The sequence below is a fragment of the Podarcis raffonei genome, chromosome 2, assembly GCF_027172205.1.
Source record: "Podarcis raffonei isolate rPodRaf1 chromosome 2, rPodRaf1.pri, whole genome shotgun sequence".
NCBI lineage: Eukaryota > Metazoa > Chordata > Lepidosauria > Squamata > Lacertidae > Podarcis > Podarcis raffonei.
Window position 1 is genome coordinate 109,057,929 of NC_070603.1, and position 26,050 is coordinate 109,083,978.

General features: G+C 46.7%; 1 protein-coding gene and 2 non-coding genes across 5 annotated transcripts; 1 reads left to right on the forward strand and 2 right to left on the reverse strand.

The window, feature by feature from the left end:
- Positions 1-4,344: 4,344 nt before the first annotated feature.
- LOC128408900 (L-amino-acid oxidase-like) lies at positions 4,345-25,208 on the reverse strand. 3 transcript variants are annotated; one of them, XM_053378939.1, is made up of 7 exons: positions 25,142-25,208; positions 18,465-18,673; positions 12,947-13,059; positions 9,362-9,563; positions 6,852-6,920; positions 5,951-6,087; positions 4,345-5,283 (listed from the first exon to the last, which is right to left on the reverse strand). In XM_053378939.1, exons 1-7 carry the CDS (start codon positions 25,152-25,154, stop codon positions 4,413-4,415), a joined length of 1,614 nt encoding a protein of 537 aa, XP_053234914.1. In that variant the 5' UTR covers positions 25,155-25,208; the 3' UTR covers positions 4,345-4,412. The 3 variants fall into 3 exon arrangements, with proteins under 3 accessions (XP_053234914.1, XP_053234913.1, XP_053234916.1); XM_053378938.1 differs by lacking the exon at positions 25,142-25,208 and having other exon boundaries at positions 18,465-18,894; XM_053378941.1 differs by lacking the exon at positions 25,142-25,208 and having other exon boundaries at positions 4,345-5,265; positions 18,465-18,889.
- On the reverse strand, positions 20,758-20,845 carry TRNAY-GUA (transfer RNA tyrosine (anticodon GUA)). Its single transcript is given in 2 exon segments — positions 20,758-20,793; positions 20,809-20,845. It is a non-coding gene; the product is annotated as a tRNA-Tyr (tRNA).
- TRNAY-GUA (transfer RNA tyrosine (anticodon GUA)) lies at positions 22,077-22,164 on the forward strand. The gene is given in 2 exon segments: positions 22,077-22,113; positions 22,129-22,164. It is a non-coding gene; the product is annotated as a tRNA-Tyr (tRNA).
- Positions 25,209-26,050: the final 842 nt, after the last annotated feature.

A 26,050-nucleotide genomic window follows, 5' to 3' on the forward strand; every position in this document is an offset into this window, starting at 1 on the left:
ACGAAACTATGCAGAGCCTAGTTTATCATGTGACATAGCATCATGGATCATGGCCTTTTCTCACCACCTCAGACGGAAGGTGATAAGGCAATCACAGGTTATTGAGTAATCTAGGGAATCTCCTTTTGTGTTTCCCAAGGAAGACTTGGGCAAATAATGCACTGAGCATAATAGAGCAGTGAGCAGAAGGCAGCCCACCAATAAACCATGCTCTGATTTCCAGTGGACCACCTTGTGGAGCATAGGAAGCTGTTTGACTTTGGGTCCATTTAAGTCAATATTGTCTACACTGACTGGCAGGGCTCACCAAGATTTCGGACGGGGGTGGGGGTGGGCATTCCCAGCTCAACCTGGACATGCCAGTGGCAATTGTACCTAGTACCATCTGCATGCATATCCACTGAGTTGAAGTCCATTCCCAGCTTGCTGTTGTGGGGATTATTATGATTATTATTTTTGCAAAGGTTGGTTTATACAGAGCTTGGTCCGAGACATGTAATTATGGCAGAGTGCATACACAGGATCAACTTGTTCCAGATCAGTTAAGCCTTAACTGCTGAGAGACTCTGAGCATGCTCTTGAGCTTTGTAAACTTAAGCTAATTAAAGGAGCACACAGGGATTCTGAAGTATACTCAGAGTCGAGTGTGGATTTCAAGCTCTTTATTCAGCTCATAGTAATGAGGAATCGAAGTTCCTCATTATTTACACAATGGGCCCCACGTGATTGGTCAGTTCTGGGATTCTCCTGTAGGCCAATCAGGTTGCGGATTCACTTCCACCTGGAGTTGGATTGGGTGGCTCCAGAAGACCAATCAGACTGCTGCATTCTGGATACTATTGTTCTAGGACCAATCAGACTGCTGCATTCTGAATCCTATTGTTCTAGGACCAATCAGACTGCTGCCATTTGGATCCTATTCAATTCAGTACATAACAGATTCCCAAATAAAACAAACTGATCCACATTTCTTCGAAACCTTCACAAGAAGTTGACTGTTTTCTTTTAATAGTTTAACTTTTTAAACATTCCACAAGAGGAGGGTGCCTGCAGGTTCCTTTTTTTAAAAAAAAAGCTTTGTGAGTTTAATTTTTCTTTCTTTCTCTCTCTACATTTTTCATTTCAGCTTTAAAGTGAATCTTAAGATAGCCTCAGCATCATGCACAATAAGAGAATGTGTCGGTATTCCAGAGTTCTTTGTTTTATCTGTAAAATGTGACTTTGACAGTACGGCGGGTCCTTATCGGAGAGTTGTTGTTTGCAGATGACAGCGCACTCTGAGGAAGCTCTGCCAAGACTAATGGACCGTTTCGCCCGAGCCTGCAGGGCGTTTGGCCTCACCATCAGCCTGACGAAGACCAACAACATCCTGGGACATCTGAAGTGGCAGGTGGTTTTGTCTACCTGGCTTCCACCATAACCAGGAACCTTTCTGTCAATGCTGAGCTGGGCAATGTCACCCAGTAAATGGGCATGACGAAACACACCCCATAGTGCAATGAATGTTGTGGTTTGCCAATGCCATTTGTACAGCAAACAGATGCACAGGACCCAAGGGTGTTGTTTAGGCATTTAGATGGATAATTTTTGACAGCTTACATGGACGAGAGTTTAAAGCTACACCTACCATAAATTAGTCCAACTATTAAAGGTACAGGACCCTGCCCTTTCCTGCTCTGGTTGCTTGCTGGGGCTGGGGAGGGCTGTTTGATAGGATCTGGTGTTGCAGGTTTCACGACTGGTTATCAATAAATGGGAGCGATATCGCCTGCTTCTCTTAGGCATGGCCCCAGTGCCCTCATGTTGCAACAGCCACATCTGAGTTAGAAGAAGAAGAGTTTGGATTTGATATCCCGCTTTATCACTACCCAAAGGAGTCTCAAAGCGGCTAACATTCTCCTTTCCCTTCCTCCCCCACAACAAACACTCTGTGAGGTGAGTGAGGCTGAGAGACTTCAGAGAAGTGGGACTGGCCCAAGGTCACCCAGCAGCTGCATGTGGAGGAGCGGAGACGCGAACCCGGTTCCCCAGATTACGAGTCTATCGCTCTTAACCACTACACCACACTGGCTCTCTCTCACACTGAATTATCTCTGGCAAAGATTGGCAGAAATGGAAGGTAGGAAGTCAACAGCAGAGAAATATGCAAGCCCAAAAGTGCTCGTTTCCGTGTGATCTGATGCATAACAGCAGTGACCAGAGGAGGAAGGACTGCAGGGAGGACTGGAGAAAGAAGATATGCCATGAAGCATCTGCCGCAGCACAACCAGACACCTTCATCTGCCCTAGCTGCTGCAACTACAGCATCTTAAAAAGACAGCATCTTAAAAAGCAGAGACATCACCTTGCCAGCAAAGGTCCGTATAGTTAAAGCTATGGTTTTCCCAGTAGTGATGTATGGAAGTGAGAGCTGGACCATAAAGAAGGCTGATCGCTGAAGAATTGATGTTTTTGAACTATGGTGCTGGAGGAGACTCTTGAGAGTCCCACAGACTGCAAAAAGATCAAATGCATCCATTCTTAAAGAAATTAGCCCTGAGTGCTCACTGGAAGGACAGATCGTGAAGCTGAGGCTCCAATACTTTGGCCACCTCATGAGAAGAGAAGACTCCCTGGAAAAGACCCTGATGCTGGGAAAGATGGAGGGCACAAGGAGAAGGGGACGACAGAGGACGAGATGGTTGGACAGTGTTGTTGAAGCTACCAGCATGAGTTTGACCAAACTGTGGGAGGCAGTGGAAGACAGGAGTGCCTGGCGTGCTCTGGTCCACGGGGTCACGAAGAGTTTTCTGCTGCTCCAGAGAAGCGGACACGGAGCAATGGTTCCAAACTACAAGAAAGAAGATTCCACCTAAACATTAGGAAGAACTTCCTGACAGTAAGAGCTGTTTGACAGTGGAATTTGCTGCCAAGGAGTGTGGTGGAGTCTCCTTCTTTGGAGGTCTTTAAGCAGAGGCTTGACAACCATATGTCAGGAGTGCTCTGATGGTGTTTCCTGCTTGGCAGGGGGTTGGACTCAATGGCCCTTGTGGTCTTTTCCAACTCTATGATTCTATGATTCTATGAGTTGGACACGACTAAACAACTAAACAACAACAGCTGCAACAAAACATGTCTCTCCCATATCAGCCTCTACAGCCACAGCAGTGGCTTGATAATCTCTCATACACACACAGAGAGAGTTTTTTATGCTTTCTCCACTCTGGACTGGCCACATAGAGTAGCCAATCAGGAGTCAAAGCAAAAACAGGATGTAATCACTTAGCAAGTACAAATTAGGTATCTGATGACATTGCTGCGATCAAGTGAGGCAAGCAAGAATGAGGGTGACGCTTCCTAGATGAGTCACATGGATGATCCCAACCAACTGGTGAGCATGACCCTTCTATTGTGTTACGTAGCCAAACACATCTGATTATAGTCAAAACAAAAAAACTTTTTCCTTCCAGTAGCACCTTAAAGACCAACTAAGTTAATTCTTGGTATGAGCTTTCGTGTGCATGCACACTTCTTCAGATACACTGAAACAGAAGTTGCCAGATCCTCCTATATAGTGAGAAGGTGAGGAGGGGTATTCCTCAGAAGGGTGGTGGGAATGGGTGATTGGCAGATAGCTGTGATGAGCCTGTTGACGACTCTTAACGACTGCAATAGGTCTTACAGGAAAAAGCAAGGGGTGAGAAGGTGAAAAATGGCTTTGTCATGTATAATGAGATAAGAATCCAATGTCTTTGTTCAGACCAGGTCTCTCCATGGTTTTAAGTTTGGTAATGAGTTGCAATTCAGCAGCTTCTCTTTCCAGTCTATTTCTGAAATTCCTTTGTAGTAAAACAGCTACTTTGAGATCTTGTATAGAATGTCCTGGGAGATTGAAGTGTTCTCCTACTGGTTTCTCTGTCTTGTGATTCTTGATGTCCGATTTATGTCCATAGGAGAACACTTCACCTTCTCACCCCTTGCTTTTTCCTGTAAGACCTATTGCAGTCGTTAAGAGTCGTCAACAGGCTCATCACAGCTAACTTAGTTGGTCTTTAAGGTGCTACTGGAAGGAAAAAAAATTTTTGTTTTGACTATGGCAGACCAACACGGCTACCTATCTGTAACTGGAACATCTGATTATGTGATACGTGATAACATTACTAAGGGTGACGGAGGTCAATTTGAAGCGTTGCAAAGCCACATCTGGAAGATTCCCCCCTGACTGACAACAACTGAAGATGTGGACTCAGAGGTAGAGGCATATTCAAAAGACCAGAGCGGGGGCAACTTAAAAGAGCAGGCGAACCGTTTCACAAGGGCTTACAGAATAATATTCCATGTGTTTTCAAACACTGACGAAAACGATTCAGATGAGTCACCTTTATTTACTCACTGCTTCTGAATTTTTAAAGGCGGCATAGCCTTACAACGGATCAAGGAGGTTTACAAACTTCCGAGCCACCCCCTTGATCACCAAAAATGCCTGTCTGGTGACCACAGCCCTGTGCCCCTGTGTGCCGGTGGACATCCCTGGCTGCCCTCAGGGCTGATTTCATCGCAGTGTCAATCCAACCATGTGGCAAAGCCGTGTGCTCTCCGGCAAAATAGACCCTCCCCTCCTTGTGGGCGAGGGCCTCAGCGTGTTCGCTCAGCTGGTAAGGCCTGAAGAGGGTGAAGGCCCCCATGGCGTGGGGGTCCAGGTTCCATTTTTTGACCACCCACCGGCTGCAAAGACGCCTCAGCTCTTCCAGGGGGCGTCGGTGGATAGTGGACAAGTCCCTCAGAACCACCTCGACAGCCTGTTGGGGGCTGAGGGGGGCGAAAAACTCTGAGTCGTCCCCGTAAGTCTGGGAGCCCAGGATGACCCCCAGGCCGCTGGAGAAGTTGCGGTTGGGGTAAGTGGTGATCCTGGACGGCAGGTCACTGATGGAGGTTCCACCGTAGATCTCTTCTCCTTCTTCCTCCCAGAACTTCTTAGCGCAGGCCAAGGCCACTTTGGTGGCTCCTGTGGAGCGCAGAGAACGAAGCGCCTGGGTCTTGGCAGGCGAGAGGGGAGGGTGGAAGCGGATGAGGCGTGTGGCCTCTGCCGTGGACGTGACGATGACGTAGTCAGCCAGGATGGTGCCCGGCGAGGCCAGGGAGCTGGAAGGATGGTAGAGCACCGAAACCGTGTCCCCTTCTCTGAGGATCTCTGTCACGGTGCTGTTGAGCATCACGGTGCCAGCTGGGAGCGACTGGTGAATAGCCCTGGGCAGCATATCGAACCCGCCAGCGATCTCATCGTACCTGGAGGTCAAGAAAAGGCTGGAGAAGTCATTTCTGCTAGACATGCTCATTCAACTACCAGGAGTGTGTGTGTGTGTGTTTATTTATTTATTGAATTTATATACAGTGGAATATTGGTTCTCGAACTTAATTCGTTCCGGAAGTCCGTTCGACTCTCGAAATGTCCCAGACATGTGGGTAGTGGAGTGGGATTGCTCACACAGGCCCTCCACACCTTCTGATCCCTTCACCCATTCCCATGTGTTTAGCAGAATAAAAAGGTAAAGGGACCCCTGACCATTAGGTCCAGTCGTGGCCGACTCTGGGGTTGCGGCGCTCATCTTGCCTTATTGGCCAAGGGAGCCGGCGTACAGTCATGTGGCCAGCATGACTAAGCTGCTTCTGGCGAACCAGAGCAGCGAACGGAAGCGCCGTTTACATTCCCACTGGAGTGGTACCTATTTATCTACTTGCACTTTGACGTGCTTTCGAACTGCTAAGTTGGCAGGAGCAGGGACCGAGCAACGGGAACTCACCCCGTCGCAGGGATTCAAACCGCCGACCTTCTGATCAGCAAGTCCTAGGCTCTGTGGTTTAACCCACAGCACCATCCGCGCCCCAGTTTAGCAGAGTACTGAAAAGTAAATTCCCCTTCATGGGGAATTTCTCCCAGGGAGCCAGCACCTGTGCAACCGGCTTTCATTACCTCTTTTCACGGGTAAACAGGAAAACTTCTCGGAGGAATTCAATGAAACTGCGGGAAAACTCCGCGCTCAGGTTAATCAGGTCTCCAATCATTCGGACGGCTGCATGGCTTAGATTTCCCTTTTCGATCAGATATGCCTGTGAAGGTGGAAGAGTATATGAGGAATAATATGGCTGCGCTCAAGTGGAAATATTGATAGAGCTTAAACACATCTTTGCATAAAATTCAAAGGCTTCCATATACCCTAAATTAAAAACAACTAAGCTAACAACTTTTGAAAACCATGTTCCAAATTTCAACATAGACGTTTCAATGTCAAAACTCAAATGATGAGTTTTCCTTGTGAAAGCTTAACAATTTTCCGTCCCACTTCTCAAAGCATGAGTTTTATTCCAAAATCCAAATTTCAGGTGTTGACTTTTAAAAAATTGCACTCTAGACTTTGAAATTGAATGTTTCGAAATAATTGAATTCAATTAAACAAACTGGCTTTTTTTTATTGCAGTCATTATACACATGGTAGCAATCTGCTGCCCCCTGGTGGCAGAAATGCAAGGTTTTTGCAAACCTACATGAACTTGGGCCAACGCTTGTAGTTTAGTTTGGCCAGAACAGACTCATATGAATTATGAATGGATGGAGAGGTCTGCACTTAACAGTGCCAAACCAGACACGGAAATGCCACTGCTCTCTGTCCCTTCGCTATTTCCAACAGCCAGTAAAGTGAGATGGGGCTGGAGAGATGCAAATCACAGCATTGCACAAGCAAGAGCATTTCCATGTCTTGTGTATCATTGAATGGGGCTCTCAATTGCACAAAGTAATGTAATATATATAAAAAGAGGGAGAAGCAGATCCGTGCCACGAACAGCAAATATCACCCACGTATAAAACCAAGCACCTTGAGAGAATAGGCATCGTATTTTTCAAGCACATGGCTGCAGTTTGATCTCGCCAAGTCCTCTTCTATCTGAAGGGCACAAATGAAGACGGGTTATTGTAGGACTATCCTTGAATGGCAAAGTGTGTCCTCCTTTTCTCCCCATCAACCTCAGTTTTAGAGAAACAGAAGGATAAATTATTATTATTATTATTATTATTATTATTATTATTATTTTATTTTAGACTTATATACCACCCAGCATCTTAAAAAGCAGAGACATCACCTTGCCAACAAAGGTCCGTATAGTGAAACCCATGTTACGATATTGAAGCAATGCAGCTGCAAAGTGCTAGCTTGAAAAGTAAACATGATGGGAATGTTGGGACTGTCCGTGGGAAACAGAGGGACAGTCATTTCACAGTGCGAAGCACCGGAATTAGCTCAGAGTGTAATATGAGCTCTTCCGTTTGTTCCTGTCCAGGAAGTACAGGAAGTGTTTGTCACTACACTGCTGGAGTTTGAAGAGAGCAGTCATGTTTTTTGTAACGCTGCAAAGACAGAAATAAAGGCATGTAAATACGTTTCTGTCTATCTCTTTCCCCTGCCAGGGGGCAGGAAAGGGGGGGGGGGGTTCTTCTCACATTTGAGAACAATCGCCGATCGAGACCTAGCCTGCGCTTGCTAGGGAATGCAGCCAGGGAGGTCAACAGGGAATCAAGCCGGGTGCCTGGGATTGTTGCCAGTTTCTCCTGATATGGGCTTGAATTCCCGACAGTTTCCCCAGTAGTGATGTATGGAAGTGAGCGCTGGACCATAAAGAAGGCTGATCGCCGAAGAATTGATGCTTTTGAATTATGGTGCTGGAGGAGACTTTTGAGAGTCCCATGGACTGCAAGAAGATCAAACCTATCCATTCTGAAGGAAATCAGCCCTGAGTGCTCACTGGAAGGACAGATCGTGAAGCTGAGGCTCCAATACTTTGGCCGCCTCATGAGAAGAGAAGACTCCCTGGAAAAGACCCTGATGTTGGGAAAGATTGAGGGCACAAGGAGAAGGGGACGACAGAGGACGAGATGGTTGGACAGGGTTCTCGAAGCTACCAGCATGAGTTTGACCAAACTGCGGGAGGCAGTGGAAGACAGGAGTGCCTGGCGTGCTCTGGTCCACGGGATCACGAAGAGTCGGACACGACTAAACAACAACGTATACCACCCTTCAGCCAAATATCACATAGTTTACAACATAAAATAAAAACAAAAATAAATAAAAAACAGCTTCAGCCTTGTATACCTGGAGGAGCATCTCCACACGCACTGTCCAGCCCGGATACTGAGATCCAGCTCCCAGGGCCTTCTGGTGCTTCCTCATTGCAAGAGGTGAGGCTACAGGTAACCAGGCAAAGGGCCTTCTCGGTAGTGGCACCCGCCTTGCGGAATGCCCTCTCATCATATGTCAAACAGATAAACAGCTATGTGATTTTTAAAAGACATCTGAAGGCAGCCCTGTTCAGGGAAGTTTTTAGTGTTTGATGTTGCATTGTGGTTTTTTTGTTGGGAGCCACACATATGTTCTAGGTCTAATTGAATTCTCACTGTCGAGATTTCTTACATTTCACTTCCCTCTGGCACCATTGTGTACAACCATGCCTCTTTACAGACACGTGTGTGTGTGTGTGTGTGTGTGTGTGTGTGTGTGTGTGTGGTCTTCCAAAGCAACTACTCTATTCTGAACTTAAAAATGGAAAGCGTAATGCTGGTGGTCAACAAAAGAGGTTTAAAGACTGTCTCAAGGCAAATCTGAAAAAATGTAGTATAAACACGGACAACTGGGAAACACTGGCCTGCGAGTGCTTCAGTTGGAGAACAGCCTTTACCAAAGGTGTCATGGGCTTTGAAGACACTCGAACTCAGGACGCAAGGGAGAAACATGCTAAGAGGAAGGCATGCTTGGCAAATCCACACCGTGATCAGCTCCCGCCTGGAAACCAATGTCCCTACTGTGGAAGGACGTGTGGATCCAGAATTGGCCTCCACAGTCACTTACAGACTCACTGTTAAAACCGTGTTTATGGAAGACAATCTTTCTCGGCTACGAGTGATCGCCAAAGAAGAAGAAGAGATAGATGATAGATAGATAGATAGATAGATAGATAGATAGATAGATAGATAGATAGATGATAGATAGATAGATAGATAGATAGATAGATAGATGATAGATAGATAGATAGATAGATGATAGATAGATAGATGATAGATAGATAGATAGATGATAGATAGATAGATAGATAGATGATAGATAGATAGATAGAGTATGTGTCAACGCCACACTAAAAAGTCTTTAAGGTACCACAGGTCTCCTGACAGTTTTTGCTGCAGCACAGTAGCACAGATACCCCTCTGGCAGGCTGGTATGGCTCCCTGCTAACCTGTTGGCAACTGTGTTCACAAACACACGCATGCACACACTCTCTCTCATTTGTTTCATAAAATTTATACACTACTCAAAACAGTTTACAAAAAGAAACTCACCGGTTTCAACGCTTCATAATACAGCTCCACAGCAGACTTCCCACGTTCGGAGGGATCTACAGGGTATCCCAGAATGTCTGGATTCTTCTCCACCTCTTTGACTCTGGCTCGGATATTGTTCACCAGGTACCAGGCGTTGCCATTGCCATCTGAATAATGGTTTAATTTCAGGCCATATTTTGCAACATATTCCCGGACAATTCTGCATGGAGGTAGAGAGAGCAATGGGCGGATCAGAGGGGAAGAGTAGGAGGAAAGATGGTAACAGAGGGGAAGAATGGGTATTAAACATAAAGGGGTGTGTTTATTATGCCATTAGTCTTTGATTTCCCGTGTTTATTTTTTCTGCAGTTTGTTCCCTTATTGTGCCTCCTGTTCCATTGCCATAGTCTACCAGGGTCTGACCCATGTCCCATCAGAGACTTTACTGTATAGGGTGGAGAACTGACGAGGAAAGGGTTCAGGAAACCTCCTCAAAGAACCACCAGCATCTCATTCACAAGCTGGTCCTCATCCATGACAGGGCCTTTTCAGTGGTGGTCCCCAGGTTGTGGAATGTGCTACACAGTGAGGTGTTCCTGTCTCCATCAAGGAGAGATTTGAAAAGGTTCCTGCTTACACAGGAATTTGGTGTCTGAAGAAGAATGTTCCTGGCATTCTCGAGATGAATGTGTGTTTTTCACTGCAGTTGCTTTTAGAAGGTTTAAAATTGTAACACCTTTTAAAGGTAAAGGTAAAGGTACCCCTGCCCGTACGGGCCAGTCTTGACAGACTCTAGGGTTGTGCGCCCATCTCACTTAAGAGGCCGGGGGCCAGCGCTGTCCGGAGACACTTCCGGGTCACGTGGCCAGCGTGACAAAGCTGCTCTGGCGAACCGGCACCAGAGCAGCACACGGAAACGCCGTTTACCTTCCTGCTATAAAGCGGTACCTATTTATCTACTTGCACTTAAGGGTGCTTTCGAACTGCTAGGTGGGCAGGAGCTGGGACCGAACGACGGGAGCTCACCCTGCCGCCGCGGGGATTCGAACCGCCGACCTTCTGATCGGCAAGTCCTAGGTGCTGAGGTTTTACCCACAGCGCCACCCACGTCCCTGTAACACCTTTTAGATGTTTTTAATTCTTTTTTTATTATGTTTTGACCTGTTTTATAACATTTCTCTTTGTTCCTGTTTTTAAATTGTATACATGTTTGCCACCCTAGAGTCCTTAGAAGAAGGGCAGCATATAAATTCCATAAATAAACAGGCAAAACAACCCCCAAAACAAACCCAAACATACCAGAGGCCTTCTGGAAACACAGGCCTGCCATCATTCCCTGCAGTATCTCTGTCTTTCCAACCTCCCAAAAGCAGGGTCCTCTCAATACTTCTGTCGTCCCAACCTCACAGAAGCCAAAGACTTTAAAATAAGCTGAGGGCCCTTTAACTACCCAGCCAGCGCCTCTAGGCTGGCAGAGCCTACCATATTTGATCAGCCTACATAAGACTTCCCTTGGTACTAGCTCTCTGCACAGACAACATTTCAGGTAGCCGCTTGCCTTAGCAGGACTCATTGGAGCTGTCCAAGGTGCTGAAAGCTTATCACTTCCCCCTGGGAGCTTCCCACTCCCACAGAACTGGACAGTCGCTGGCTAGGTTGCAACCTGGAGAGTTGCCTTTAAATTCTGCTGCTGGAACAGGAGATGAAAGGGATGTGGATTCTCCCCCCCCCCTTATCCTCCCATCCCCTCCACACCTGCTGTAACAAGCTGGATCCCAGCAGGTGGGAAAGGGTGTGGACTAGAGGAAAACAAAACAGGGGGAAGCCCCAACTGTCTCTTCTCCTGATTCAAGAGCGGAAACAAAGTTAAAAGGGGAATATCTCTAGCTTGCAACTTGGCAATCATATGGCCTGTTAATGGAGCAATCTCTTTCTTTCTTTCTTTCTTTCTTTCTTTCTTTCTTTCTTTCTTTCTTTCTTCCTTCCTTCCTTCCTTCCTTCCTTCCTTCCTTCCTTCCTTCCGTCTGTCTTTTCCCCAAAAGGTGGTTCCAAATATTCTGTCACACTCTAGCATGACCAAGAAGCACGGCCCCAGAAACAGAAAGGCTGAATTCATAATGGCTGGGATCAGCAAGAGATAAGGAACAGGTTCAACTCTTACCCAGTCGTGTCAGTGTTACCTTTGCATCCTGACATATGGGGGAATGGCTGTTATCCATTCCTATGGGGCAAAGGTAAGGTGCTACATTTGGGGACATGATGAGACTGAGGGCAGTACATGCCCTCTCCCTCTGAAACTGGACACTCCACTTCTGCTGACTTTGATCATGCAAAGGAAGTTGTACTGAGGAAGAGCCAGCGTGGTGTAATGGTTAGAGTGTCGGACTAGGACCTGGGGGACCAGGGTTCAAATCCCCACTCAGCCACAAAGTCCACTGGGTGACCTTGAGCCACTCACTACCTCTCAGCCTAACCTACCTCACAGTGTTGTTGTGGGGCTTAAATGGGGAAGGGGAGAACCATGGAGGCCCCTTTGAGCTCCTTGGGGGAAAAGGTGGCGACAATACAAACACAAATAAATGAATGGATGAAGTATGCAATGACCAAACATTCAAAAAAACTTTCTGATAGTAAGAGCAGGTCGGCAGTGGAACAGAGGTGGTGGACTCTCCTTCCTTGGAGGTTTTTAAGCAGAGTTTGGCTGGCCATCTGTCATGGCTGCTTTAGCTGAGATTCCTGCATTGCAGGGGGTTGGACTAGATGACCCTTGGGATCCCTTCCAACTCTAAGATTTAGTGACCGCAGGGATCCACTGCACACCACAGGGTCCCCTAAAATTACAACGCCTCCCATCTCTGCACACACTGCATGACATGATGACGGGCATTTTACCATCAGACTCATTTCAGTTTTGTTCTTGATTTTGTTCTCATTGAGTCACAGAATTGCAGAGTTGGAAGGTACACCCAAAGGTCATCTAGACCAACCCTCTGCAACGTAGGAATCTCTGCTAAAGAATCCCTGACAGATGGCCGCCAAACCTCTGCTTAAAAACCTGCAACGAACGAGAGTCCACCACCTTCTGAGATAAGTCTGTTTTACTGTTAAACAGCTCTTACCATCAGAAAGCTCTTCCTAATATTTAGTGGGAATGTCCTTTCTTGCCATTTTGAATCCATTGGTTCAGGCCCTACCCTCCGGAGCAGCAGGAAACAAGCTCCTTTCACCTCCTATGTGACAGCCCTCCCTCTATTTGAAGAAGGGAAGAAGAAGAATTTGGATTTGATATCCCGCTTTATCACTACCCGAAGGAGTCTCAAAGCGGCTAACATTCTCCTTTCCCTTCCTGCCCCACAACAAACAGTCTGTGAGGTGAGTGGGGCTGAGAGACTTCAGAGAAGTGTGACTAGCCCAAGGTCACCCAGCAGCTGCATGCGGAGCAGCGGAGATGTGAACCCGGTTCACCAGATTACGAGTCTACCGCTCTTATCCACTACACCACACTGGCTCTCATTTGAAGGTGGCTGTCATACCAACTCTCTTTCCCCCCATCAAATGTTATCAGCCCCACACCACCATGGGAATATCACTGCCCCTTCTTACCTGTGGCTGAAAGGCAGGCGCCTCGGGCCCAAATCCACATACCAGCCCCCCTCAGGATCACGGTAAGTCTCCATCCTGCCTCCCACACAGCTGCTGGCTTCTAGAATTGTCACCTGGGGGGGGGCAAAAGAAGAACTATAATTATAAACTATAATTCATTTGCAAAACGGCCTCCACTGAACAATGTTGAAGAAGGTGCCAATGGGAAAGGGCCAAAGTGTTTGTTTTATGAGAATACCCAGTCCAATATTTATAGTCCTGATTATAGCAGCTTTCCTCAGCCTCCAGATATTGGACTGCAACTCCCATCAGCCCCAGCCAGCATGGCAAATGGTCAGGGATGATGGGAGCTGTAGTCCCTAGAGGGCCAAAAGCTGAACGATCTGTCACTGGCACCTTATTCTAGGCAGGTTAAGCAAATTATATCATACCAGCAGATTCAGGTGTCGGAGATGTCTGCTGACTCATGCTGATTTCATTCATTCATCTCCGGTGAGTTTGTAATTAAGACTTACAAGCCTTGGATATTGGCTGTTACCTTTCAGAAGTTGCTGCCACGATGGATCTGCTGGTGTTATTCTTATTCAAGGGCAATTATCAACTTGCTGCCAGATTACTTAGCCTGAATGTTCTACCTGCTAAGTTTGCCTGGAAGTTACACTGTTGAGGAATGCTCGGTGCCAGTACTGGGGACTGGCAAAATGGACAAGCTCAGGGGTAAAGTCTGCTCTCAGAATGGACTTAGGCTGGTGGCACTGAGGGCAGAAGAAATGGATATCTTATTGATATATTATTGATGCTCAAACTGCAAGAAGCATCTTTCTGTAGAAGATGCTACTAGAGAGTGGGGACTGTGCAGATTCAAAATGGCCAAGTTTGCAGGAACATCAGCTTTGAGTTCACTGAGTCGGAAGGACCGGTGCAGCGTTCTTCGGGCATGCGAGCGCTGACTCGCATTCAGCTGCTGCTGAAGTTTGGGTTGGGTTGTGTAGGCCAGGGGTCAGCAAACTTTTTCAGCAGGGGGCCGGGCCACTGTCCCTCAGACTTTGTGGGGGGCCGGACTATATTTTGGGAAAAAATAATGAATGAATTCCTATGCACCACAAATAACCCAGAGATGCATTTTAAATAAAAGGACACATTCTACTCATGTAAAAACATGCTGATTCCTGGACCATCCGCAGGCCAGATTTAGAAGGCAATTGGGCCGGATCCGGCCCCCGGGCCTTAGTTTGCCTACCCATGGTGTAGGCGCTTCTTCGGTGGTTGGGGCAGACTCCCCTTGGGAGGCACAGAACAGCTGGAAGGGTGCAGATGCCAGCCATGTTGGCTCTGGATTTTGGAGGGCTGGTGGGCAAGACTCTTTTCCCTCCAAGAGTCTAGCTCCTCATGACTTTTACAGCCAGCTGATTGTCCTCATCACCATTGGCTTGCTTGCCAAGGAGAGAGCCAATCAGCAGGCAGTGGCAACTGCTGCTCTGCCTCCCAGCCACCACTTTTCCCTAAGGTGGCTGCCTATATGCAGCTGTGTGCAAGTTGAGTGGGGAGCCGCCTGCAATTGCTGCTTTGTTTCAGTGGGGTTTCCCTGTACAAGAGCAAGGTCAAGTTTTTCCACTTTATCTGGGGACGGGGCATGGCTCAGCAGCAGTGCGTCTCCCTTGCATGCAGAAGATCTCAGGTTCAATCCCCACCATCTCCGAGTACGGTTGGGAAAGACCCTCTGTCTAAAATATTGGAGAGCTGCTCAGTAAGCAATCCTAAGCTAGGAGGACCATGGGTCTGTGTTATGTACTGAGTTGAATAGGATCCAAAATGCAGCAGTCTGATTGGTCCTAGAACAATAAGATCCAAAATGCAGCAGTCTGATTGGTCCTAGAACAATAGGATTCAGAATGCAGCAGTCTGATTGGTCCTAGAACAATGCAGCAGTATGATTGGTCTGCAGGAGCCACCCAATCCAGCTCCAGATGGAAGTGAATCCACAACCTGATTGGCCTACAGGAGAATTCTGGAATTAGCCAATCCCGTGCAGCCCATGGTGTAAATAATGTATATAAAGCAGATACTTTGGGGAAACTTCCATTCCTCCTCACCACTATGAGCTGAATAAAGAGCATGAAATCCACTCTCGACTCTGAGTATATTTCAGTCTGGTTCAGCAAAGGAGAGCTTTCTACGCTCCTATGTCTGCAACGTCAGAGATGTCTCTTCCTTTGCTCTCCTTTCTAAGGTCAGTGCTGGATTAGTGCCCTGATCAACAGATCTTTTGCACACACCAGGACGCCCACAGACACCAGTGCGCAAGGATTTTTGCATGCTCTGCTGCGTTACAGATGTCTGGTCCTGGGTTAGGAGGGCAGACAACAGAATAAATTTGGGCGGGGGGTCGGAGCTAGCTCCAAAACAACATTGGGAAAAACAGGTCAGGAGACAGGTAGGTGAATTCTGTGGCCCGGTGCTTTCAATCAGCTAACATCCTGAAAACATCACATTCTGGAGGAACTGTTTGTCAGAGATTACCCAAGGTCCCTGAGGGAAAGGTCTGTTTTTCTGGTTATGATTACAGCTCTGCTTCAGAACAGATGCACCTGTATAAATAAAGCCACGAGATCTGACTCATTGGCAACTGCTCTGTTGGGAAACCAGGCTGTTGTGCCTTGGTTAGCTCCTTGGCAAAGTGTCAACCGATTTGGGGTCAAAAATACATGGGTGATCCTGACATATTCTGGATCTCCATTCGCACGCATGGCATAGGAAGCTGCCTTTATACTGAACCAGATGCAATCCAGCCAAGCAAAAACACTTGTGCAATGCAGGGGTGTAAAGGTAAAGGGACCCCTGACCATTAGGTCCAGTCGTGGCCGACTCTGGGGTTGCAGCGCTCATCTCGCTTTACTGGCCGAGGGAGCCGGCATACAGCTTCCGGGTCATGTGGCCAGCATCACTAAGCCGCTTCTGGCAAACCAGAGCAGCGCACGGAAACGCCATTTACCTTCCCGCCGGAGCGGTACCTATTTATCTACTTGCACTTTGACGTGCTTTCAAACTGCTAGGTGGGCAGGAGCAGGGACCGAGCAACAGGAGCTCACCCCGTCACGGGGATTTAAACCGCTGACCTTCTGATCAGCAAGTGGTGGTTTAACCCACAGCACCACCCGCATCCCTAATGCAGGGATGTAGCCGGGGAGAATTTTGAGGGCCAGGTGTAGAAGCCCAGAGGGACAAATTCCACACCCTAGCTATCTACCTTCCCCATTCTCTTGAATATGTCTTGCACATTGTGGCACAGCAGGTCACCAATAAAACAGAGGCTTGCAAGATTTGCAAAAACAACAAAGGAAGCGATCGTGCCTGCCATCTACATATTTAATTGCCTGGCGGTTTGTGCAACTGCACACTCCGTGGCCCACCCAGTTTTTTCATTTGTTTTTCATAAGCTTGCCCTGCAGCAGAAAATAGTAGTTAAGTCCTGCCAGTTGGCCCTGTTGATGGGGGAAAGTATATAGCAAACGTTATTGGACTGGTATGAGCCTGCTCTGCAGGAGCAGAGGGCGGGCAGGCAGACGGGGAATCTAGGCTGAGTGAAGCTCTTGTTTTTCTACTCGCACCTGGGTCTCAAGTGGAGCCAGCATCCCCTAGAGGAGTAAGGCTGCTATTGGAACAACCCAGCCCCTGAACCTCAGCAAACTATGCTGAGGAAAGCGAGGCTCCGGATTTTGGGGAATACAACTCCCAGCAGCTCCCAGCCAGAGTGGGATGATGGGAGCTGTAGTCTAGAACATTTCGAGAGTACAACGTTGACAGGTGCCACCATGATGAAAGCTGTATATGCTGTAGAGACCATATCATTATGCCTAGGACCCTCGTACCTACAGGACCACCTCTCCCGGTATGCCCCACGGAGGACCTTAAGGTCCATAAATAGCAACACCCTAGAGGTCCCGGGCCCTAAGGAAGTTAGATTAGCCTCAACCAGAGCCAGGGCTTTTTCAACACTGGCGGAATACTCATGAGACCAGGGCCCTATGGGATCTGATTTCTTTCCGCAGGGCCTATAAGACAGAGTTGTTCCGCCTGGCCTTTGGCTTGGAGTCAATTTGATTCCCTCCCCCTCTTTCTTTTTTCCTTTCTCCTTCTGTGATGAGGCTGCATTTTAATGTTTTAATGTTGTATTTTAATCTTGTTTTTAAGTTGTATTCATTCAACTCATTTTTATTATTGGTTGTTAGCCGCCCTGAGCCTGGCCTTGGCTGGGTAGGGCGGGGTATAAACAAAATTTATTATTATTATTATTATTATTATTATTATTATGATGATGATGATGATGATGATGAAAGGCTAGCCTCTGTATTCTCAGGCACCAGAAAGGGGGACACCTTTTTAATTTCCCACAATACCGTGGAGGGATGCTGTGTCAGGAGCACTGTGGGAAATTAAAACAGCAACTCCCAAGCCCAATCATCTGGAGCAAATGTTTGTCTAAATGGGAGCCCAAGGCAAGGATCAATTATAGTCCCTTCCAGAGTGCTGTGTCCCCAGCATCTGCCTGAAGATGCCAGGCTTGGTACTTTGAAATGTAAACCTGGCTCTATAAAGACCAGGGCTTGAAAACTGGAAGACAGTCTCAGGAACGCACATACCGTCCTCCTCCTATTCCCTCAATCCCTTCTGAGGACAAATTCTGCCTTGTTGGCTTTAACCAGTGCTTTTTTCCTTAAAAAAAGTGTTCAGGGGTACTCTCATTTTCCTACTCATATTGAAATAGTGCCCTTCAATGAGGCCAAACTTAGATTCACAAAATGTTTAGGGGCATGTGTACCCCCCAGAAAAAAAGCACTACCTTTAACCATGGTTTAGCATTACATATACGCCGAGGTTAGCTATGGTTCCTATTCAGGTGCATTCCCAGTGCTTGCTTTAACTGTCGTTTGCAAGAAATCAGGATTACATCTGCACCAGGTCACACTGGAAGCAACCCCTTGGTTTCCCCCAGAATATGCACGGGATGGCTAAACAACAATCCATATTTCATAAACGTCCATCGTTTTCTTTTCCCGGCTTGCAAACCCGTTTGCAGAAACCATTGTCCCAATTTTTTTATCATTTGGTAGGGCCACTCTGGTGTTGCCTCAGAGACTGGATCAGCCTGATCTTAAAGACTGTCTTGTGTCTTTAAATCCAATCATCCTGAGCGAGATAAAGAGTTTGGGCAAGGTTGGCTGAAGATTGTGAATCGAGGGGGCGGGATTTGGGCTTGACTTACAGGAAAGTGGGCTACCAGGGAGAGGGCCTTCTCGGTAGTGGCACCCACCCTGTGGAACACCCTCCCATCAGATAAGCTTTGTAATGTTTCATTATGTTTTTATATACTGTATGTTGGAAGCCGCCCAGAGTGGCTGGAGCAACCCAGTCAGACGGGCAGAGTACAAATAAAAAATTGCTATTATTATGCAACCCCTGCCTCACCTCCCTTGCTTCTCACCCTGCCAATGCCTCCCCTTCTCCCTGGCCCCATCACCTTGTGTCCAGCGTCCAGCAGCACTTTCCCAGCTGTAAGTCCAGCAACCCCGGCTCCCACAATCGCAATCCGTCTCGGTTCTTCAGTTTTGCCCAGCCCATTCTTAGCGATATCCAGCAGCCTCTCATATTCTGGATCCTCAAAACATCTCTCCAAGGGGTTGGGCGTGCTCTTCCGCAGCAGGAGCAGAGCAGCAAGGCCCAGAAGCGCTAAGAAGACACACATACATCAACAGCCTAAGAACATAAGAAGAGTCTTGCTGGATCTGTTTTAATGGCTTGATTCTTTAACATCAGCTCCGTTGGATTGGTCATGTTGTGCAGATGCCTGATTATCGTCTTCCAAAGCAACTACAATGGTACCTCGGGTTACAGACGCTTCAGGTTACAGATGCTTCAGGTTACAGACTCGGCTAACCTATAAATATTACCTCGGGTTAAGAACTTTACCTCAGGATGAGAACAGTAATTGCACGGCGGCAGCGGGAGATCCCATTAGCTAAAGTGGTACCTCAGGTTAAGAACAGTTTCAGGTTAAGAACGGACCTCCAGAACAAATTAAGTTCTTAACCCGAGGTACCACTGTACTCTACAGTGGTACCTCAGGTTACATACGCTTCAGGTTACATATGCTTCAGGTTACAGACTCCGCTAACCCAGAAATAGTGCTTCAGGTTAAGAACTTTGCTTCAGGATGAGAACAGAAATTGCGCTCTGGTGGCATGGCAGCAGCAGGAGGCCCCATTAGCTAAAGTGGTGCTTCAGGTTAAATACATTTTCAGGTTAAGAACAGACCTCCAGAACGAATTAAGTACTTAACCCGAAGTACCACTGTATTCTGAACTTAAAAATGGAAAGTACAATGCTGGTGGTTAACGAGGTTTAAAGACTCTCTCAAAGGCAAATCTAAAGAAATGTAGTATAAACACCAACAACTGGGAAACACTGGCCTGTGAGCGCTCCAGTTGGAGAACAGCCTTTACCAAAGGTGTCATGGGCTTTGAAGACGCTCAAACTCAGGACACAAGGCAGAAACGTGCTAAGAGGAAGGCACACTTGGCAAACCCTCACCGTGATCAACTCCCACCAATGTCCCCACTGTGGAAGGACGTGTGGATCCAGAATTGGCCTCCACAGTCACTTACAGACCTACTGCTAAAACTGATTTCATGGAAGACAAGCTTACTTGGCTACAAGTGATCGCCGAAGAAGAAGAAGAAGAGTGGCTTGTTCTAACAGTGGCCAACGAGGTGCCCATGGGAAACATACAAGGAAAGATGTGGGGGCACTTTCCTCTCTCTTCTGATATCTTGTCAACCACATGAATGCCCACGGAAGATAGTTAGCTCTTCATTGTCAAAGCTGACACTTACAGTAGTTTCCACGGCTCCGAATACCTGCACACACCACCCTTGTATCTAGGCAGCTATTCTATGCTCTTGTTACAGCAACAGGGGGCCATGCCCCCTTCACCAGCTTATGCACCTCCCCACGACAGGCTGCACACATGCAGCCAGAGACTACGCCTTTGTGGACGCTGCCTCTGCTCTTCCCACTTCCGTTCGCTCCTGGTTCTGGGAGACAGTGTTGCAGGAGAGGCTCGGGAAGCCTCCGGCCCTTCACTTGCCTGACCTGCTTCTTCCTCTTCTTCCTCCAGCTCTGAAGCTTCCCCTGCCTCTGATTCTCACCTCCTGGCTGGTACAGGTCCCCACAAATCCATGCTCCCCTCTCCTGAGTCAGACTCCAGTAGTCCTGGTTTCCCCAGGCACCAGCTGTGCAATACATGTGTAGCTGCTGCTTGTTTGTTTTGCGGGGTCTTGGTTACTCTCCTCCAAGAAGCTTCTCTGCTTTGAAGATTTGCTTTTGCAATGCACTGCAGTGGCAGTATCTTGCTGCTGAGGGAATGGGGTTCCTCACGACAACAACCAGCAGCAGCAGCACTTCTCAAGGGCCGTAGCACTTGCAGATTTGATCTGGGATGCAGTTGGACAAGTGTTTTATTGAACAGTGTCTACCCCTTTGCCAATGAACACAGCACTCCTTTCATTTCGTGCTGCACGGCTCAGTAGCTGGTCCACAAACCGGCAACTGAAACAGGAGCTGAAACTTACTTGTCTCAAGGCCAGGTGCGGAAAACTATATTCTGGTATTTTCAAACTACGAGATCTTATTTTGGCTTAGAGGCTTCGGTATGACTCAGAGGGTTTCTCCAGACTGTAGTCATGACGAGGGAAGCCACAGTGTATGATTGATTAGGAGATCAGGAGCTACTTCTGGCAAGCAAAAACACTTTGTCCTTCGAGCCGGAATCGAACCAGCGACCTAAGGATGGCTTGGACGACAATCTACAGTCCTCCGCTCTACCAGCTGAGCTATCGAAGGAACAAGCCCAAAGCTTTGCCTTGTTCTTTTTAACTTGGGATGCGGCTTTCTTTAAAAAAAAAAAGGCAGTGATTGGCCTACAGGGCATGGAACTGGAATTTCAATGAAAGCTTCCATATATTCTTTGAGAAATCTTGGCACAAAGTCATGACGTTGCTGAGGCAAGGGCGGCAGCTGTTGATGATGGATGACAACATCATCATAAGATGCACACTGAAGGCGAGTTTAGTCAATGAACTGAGATGAGGGGGACCCCTTCTAACAGAGATGGGGAACCTGTATGCCTATCCAGAAGTTGTTAAACTACAGCACCTAAGAGCCTCAATGGGCAGGGATGATGTACAGTCCAGAAACATCTAGAAGAGGTGTGATGAACCTTTGGTCCTCCAAATGCTGCTGAACTACAACTCCCATCATCCTTGGCCATGCTTGCTTACGCTGATGGGAGTTGTAGTTTAGCTGCATCAGGAGGGCCAAAGTTTCATTCATTCATTCATTCACTTATTCATTCATTTTATTTGTATGCCATTTTTACACACAAACACACCATGCTCAAAGCAGCTTACAACAAGGGACGCATTACAGCAAGCGATATATTTCAAACAAACACTACAAAAACAATTCTCCCATACCTGATCTAAAGGAGAGAAGTGGTCTTCTCAGGCCCAAAAAGAAGGGATGGAGATTTACCTTGGTCTTTTATTTCAAAAGCTTTTCACATTTCAGCACAACAGCCTGCTAACCATTGTGCTAGCTTCTGCCAATGCAGCGACTTAGTTTAAATCCAGCCCAGGATTTTTAAAGGTTATGCTTGTGAGTTTTGTTACTATCTTTATATATATATATAAAAAGGGAATGAACAAATTCCTATGCCCCACAAATAACCCAGAGATGCATTTTAAATAAAAGCACACATTCTACTCATGTAAAATCACCAGGCAGGCCCCACAAATAACCCAGAGATGCATTACAAATAAAAGGACACATTCTACTCATGTAAAAACATGCTGATTCCTGGACCGTCTGTGGACCGGATTTGGAAGGCGATTGGACTGGATCCCCCGGGCCTTAGTTTGCCTACCCATGCTTTAGATCTTAGGCTTGCTGGCGGAGAGGAAGGAAGCCTGGGGAAGGCATTCAAAGGGAATATCTCCCATTGAAATTCCAGTTCCACACCCAGCAGGTGCCACACCCACAGTTAAAAGGTGAGGCATAGCACCTTAGGCTTGTCCCTTCGATAGCTCAGCTGGTAGAGCGGAGGACTGTAGACTGCTGCCAAAGTCATCCTTAGGTCGCTGGTTCGACTCCGGCTCGAAGGACAGATTTTTTTTTCCTTGTTCTTGCCAGATGCATCAGCAAATCATGCAGTAAGACAGTATTTGCATGCAGTGCTGAAATTAGTCGTTTGTGCTTTATATTGGTCCGTAATGCGAAAATTTGAGCCTGTATTGGCTAGCATCTCTGCTTTCAGCGTTATGCCCTCAAAGAACAGCATTCAGAAACGGTGCCCAGGAAACTTGAGTGGGTTTTTCCATCTCATGTGTGAAAAATATATTGGACATATGCCAACTTCTTGTTACTTAAGGTTAATGCATCCAAGCCTGTTTCATCTTTTGGCAGTCGTATCAATCCTGGACTGAAAGCTTTCTTGAGGGCCATTTAAAACATCACACACACACACACACACACACACAGAGAGAGAGAGAGAGAGAGAGAGCTCAATTGGTAGAGCATTGGACTCTTAAACTTAGGGTGGTGGGTTTGAACCCCACGTTGCACAAAAAAATTCTTGCATTGCCGGGGATTGGGCTAAATGATTTTCAGGGTTCTTTCCAACTCTACGATTCCATGACAATCACGCCTGAATTTGTCATTAAACAAATGTATGCTCAGTAGTGGTGACTTGACTGAAAACAACTGTTTCCCTCCCCGCCCCCTACATTTTGTTGCCACAGCAATAGCCAAAGAGGCAAGCTGCTTTTTAAACCAAGTGGCTTGCCTCTTTGGCAACAGGATATGCTGCAGCAAAAATACTTCAAAGCCAGCTCGAAGTGCTTGCACAAATCTTGTTTACATGTGCCTATAATCTCTTCATGTCACATACACCGAAATCAGAAAATACATTCCACATTTTTTTCTGGACCCCAATATTCCAAAACCTGCCAGGAGGAAAAAAGATATAGATATTTAAAAAACTATTATTATTGATATGGTGCCCTAAGACATATATTAAAAAATTAGGCTTCTTTGTAGAGAACCCTGGTCTTGCTGTAAATCTGCATGCAAATCTGTATGGAGATTCCTTAAGCTGAATTGAGTTCATATTTTTTCATGTGCCATCTGAAAATTTCAGGGCTATTTAGCATCTTTGGCTGAGTACACACCAGACATTAAAGTGCACATCTCCTGGAAAAATCCTGGGAACTGTAGTTCACCACTCACAGAACTACAACTCCCAAAACCTGTAATAAAGAGGCTGCTTGTGAGACCAGAGGGACATTGCTATGCCTGACAACAAACCCCTAACTTTTGCCCCATCTTTTTGTGCCTGCCAAACAGCCGTGTTATGCTTATGATAATCTTTTATTCTCTTGTTAATTATGCTGTTTTAAATGTGCATTTTATATTTGACTTCACTTAGCAATTTTGGGGGGAAATGTTTAAGGCTTTTTGTTTGTTTGTTAACGTTGTGTTAAATATGTATTCCGTAGTTGACCTCCTTTGTAATACAGTGCTACCTCGGGTTAAGTACTTAATTCGTTCCGGAGGTCCGTTCTTACCCTGAAACTGTTCTTAACCTGAAGCACCACTTTAGCTAATGGGGCCTCCCACTGCTGCCGCGCTGCCGGAGCAGTTTCTGTTCTCATCCTGAAGCAAAGTTCTTAACCTGAGGTACTATTTCTGGGTTAGCGGAGCGTATGTATCCTGAAGCGTATGTAACCCGAGGTACCACTGTATTTTGAAATCTTTAAGATAATATTTTAGTTTTCTGTTCATTATGTTGCTTTGACTGTATACTCTATATTTGTTTTTGTTTTAATTTATTAAAGCTTTATTGCAAAACAATTTACATACTACATAAAAAACAACACAAACAGACCAATACCATACCCTCATAACAACTAAACACTAACAACATATCATTTGAGATCACGCACACTTTTGACTTCCGATTCACCTCATTGAACTTTTTACACATGATGGGTCTATACGCACTTCCTTATTTTTTAACTGTTAAATATCAAAGGTGATTTTTGCTTCTATAATTTCGTTATTATTCAAGATTCAATCTAGACCTGTCAGGAGATTTGCATTATCACATTACGTACTTTTTAAGATATTCTTTAAACATTGTCCAACCTTTCCTCACCTTCTGGTTTGAGTTTCCTCTTAATCTCCCGGTCATTTTCACAAGTTCTAAATATTCTATCATCTTCGCCTGCCAGTCAATTTTTGTGTGTACAGTGGTACCTTGGGTTAAGTACTTAATTCGTTCCAGAGGTCCGTTCTTAACCTGAAACTGTTCTTAACCTGAAGCACCACATTAGCTAATGGGGCCTCCTGCTGCTGCCGCGCCGCCAGAGCACGATTTCTATTCTCATCCTGAAGCAAAGTTCTTAACCCGAGGTATTATTTCTGGGTTAGCGGAGTCTGTAACCTGAAGCGTCTGCAACCCGAGGTACCACTGTATATGTGTTATTGGAGACAGATGTCCTCAGAGAGTGAGCACTAGCCAGGTGAGGGAGATCTTGACCCTACATGAAAGTCCAGGAACTATTGGAAAGATGCTGTGATCTTGGGCTATTAATTAATAGCTGGAGGCAAATGGGGCCTCCTGCTGCCACCACGTCGCTGCTGCGTGATTTCTGTTCTCATCCTGAAGCAAAGTTCTTAAGCTGAGGTACTATTTCTGGGTTAGCGGAGTCTGTAACCTGAAGCGTATGTAACCTGAAGCATATGTAACCTGAGGTACCACTGTTTTGACTTTCTTCAGATTGTTTCATTGATGTTTTAATATTCTGTAAACCACTTTGAGATTTTTCTTAAAAATATAAAGCAGTATAGAAATGAAATAAATATTAATAGTAATAAACTACAGTTCCCAGAATTCTTTTTCTGAGGTGGAGGGGGGGGGACAATCTTTAAGCGCATGGTGCATACAGAACTTCCATTCCCTCTAATGCCCAAATCCACAACTAAGAGGTTTCAGTACTTTCTGTTTTCCTTCCCTTTTGGCTCAGCAACGAGAGGACAAAGGATTTGCCCATGTAACACTTAGTCACCTGACATGCTTACCTAACCTGCCCATGGTCCTTGGGCTGGATCCCCCAAAGCTACGGCTGGTGCAGAGAAGAACCAGGGCCGTCTCCCGGATGCCGACAGGTTCTCTTTAGCCTTGCCTGCTGCTGCCTTTCAGCCACAGCAAAGCACCATGAGGCCTTGAGCATCTGGACTCTGGGAGACAAACAAAAACCCCAAGATAAGCAAGGCTGCGGGTAGGGATGCAGCAGAAGATCAACACAGCACTGGGCAGAGCAGAGCAAAGGTGACAGAGAGCTTCAGCAGAGGTCAGAGTGGCTACTGTGGATTAAAGCACGTCAAAGTGCAAGTAGATAAATAGGTACCTCTCTGGCAGGAAGGTAAATGGCGTTTCCATGCGCTGCTCTGGTTCTCCAGAAGCAGCTTAGTCATGCTGGCCACATGACCCGGAAGCTGTACGCCGGCTCCCTTGGCCAATAAAGCAAGATGAGCGCCGCAACCCCAGAGTCGTCCGCAACTGGACCTAATGGTCAGGGGTCCCTTTACCTTTTCCCACACTGGAGGGGAAAGCAGCTGCCATGCAAGACCATGGTTGCGGACTTTCCAGAGGAAGAAACAGGCTGCTGGTCATTTGGTCTAGCAGTAGGAGCATGGTTGTCTTTGGCCACAGGGGATCATTGACTCCTTACTCCTTTGTTGTTGTTTAGTCGTTTAGTTGTGTCCGACTCTTCGTGACCCCATGGACCAGAGCACGCCAGACACTCCTGTCTTCCACTGCCTCCCGCAGTTTGGTCAAACTCATGCTGGCAGCTTCAAGAACACTGTCCAACCATCTCGTCCTCTGTCGTCCCCTTCTCCTTGTGCCCTCCATCTTTCCCAACATCAGGGTCTTTTCCAGGGAGTCTTCTCTTCTCATGAGGTGGCCAAAGTATTGGAGCCTCAGCT

Bases quoted from the DNA above. Each gene is read 5' to 3' on its own strand.
- LOC128408900 (XM_053378938.1), bottom strand. From the start codon at position 18,689: ATGTGTGTCTTCTTAGCGCTTCTGGGCCTTGCTGCTCTGCTCCTGCTG. The intron at 6,921-9,361 runs GTGAGTTTCTTT...TGTGCCCTTCAG, and splicing joins ATTATGAAGCGTTGAAACCG to ATAGAAGAGGACTTGGCGAG. The intron at 5,284-5,950 runs GTAATGAAAGCC...TGACTTCTCCAG, and splicing joins CTGTTTACCCGTGAAAAGAG to CCTTTTCTTGACCTCCAGGT.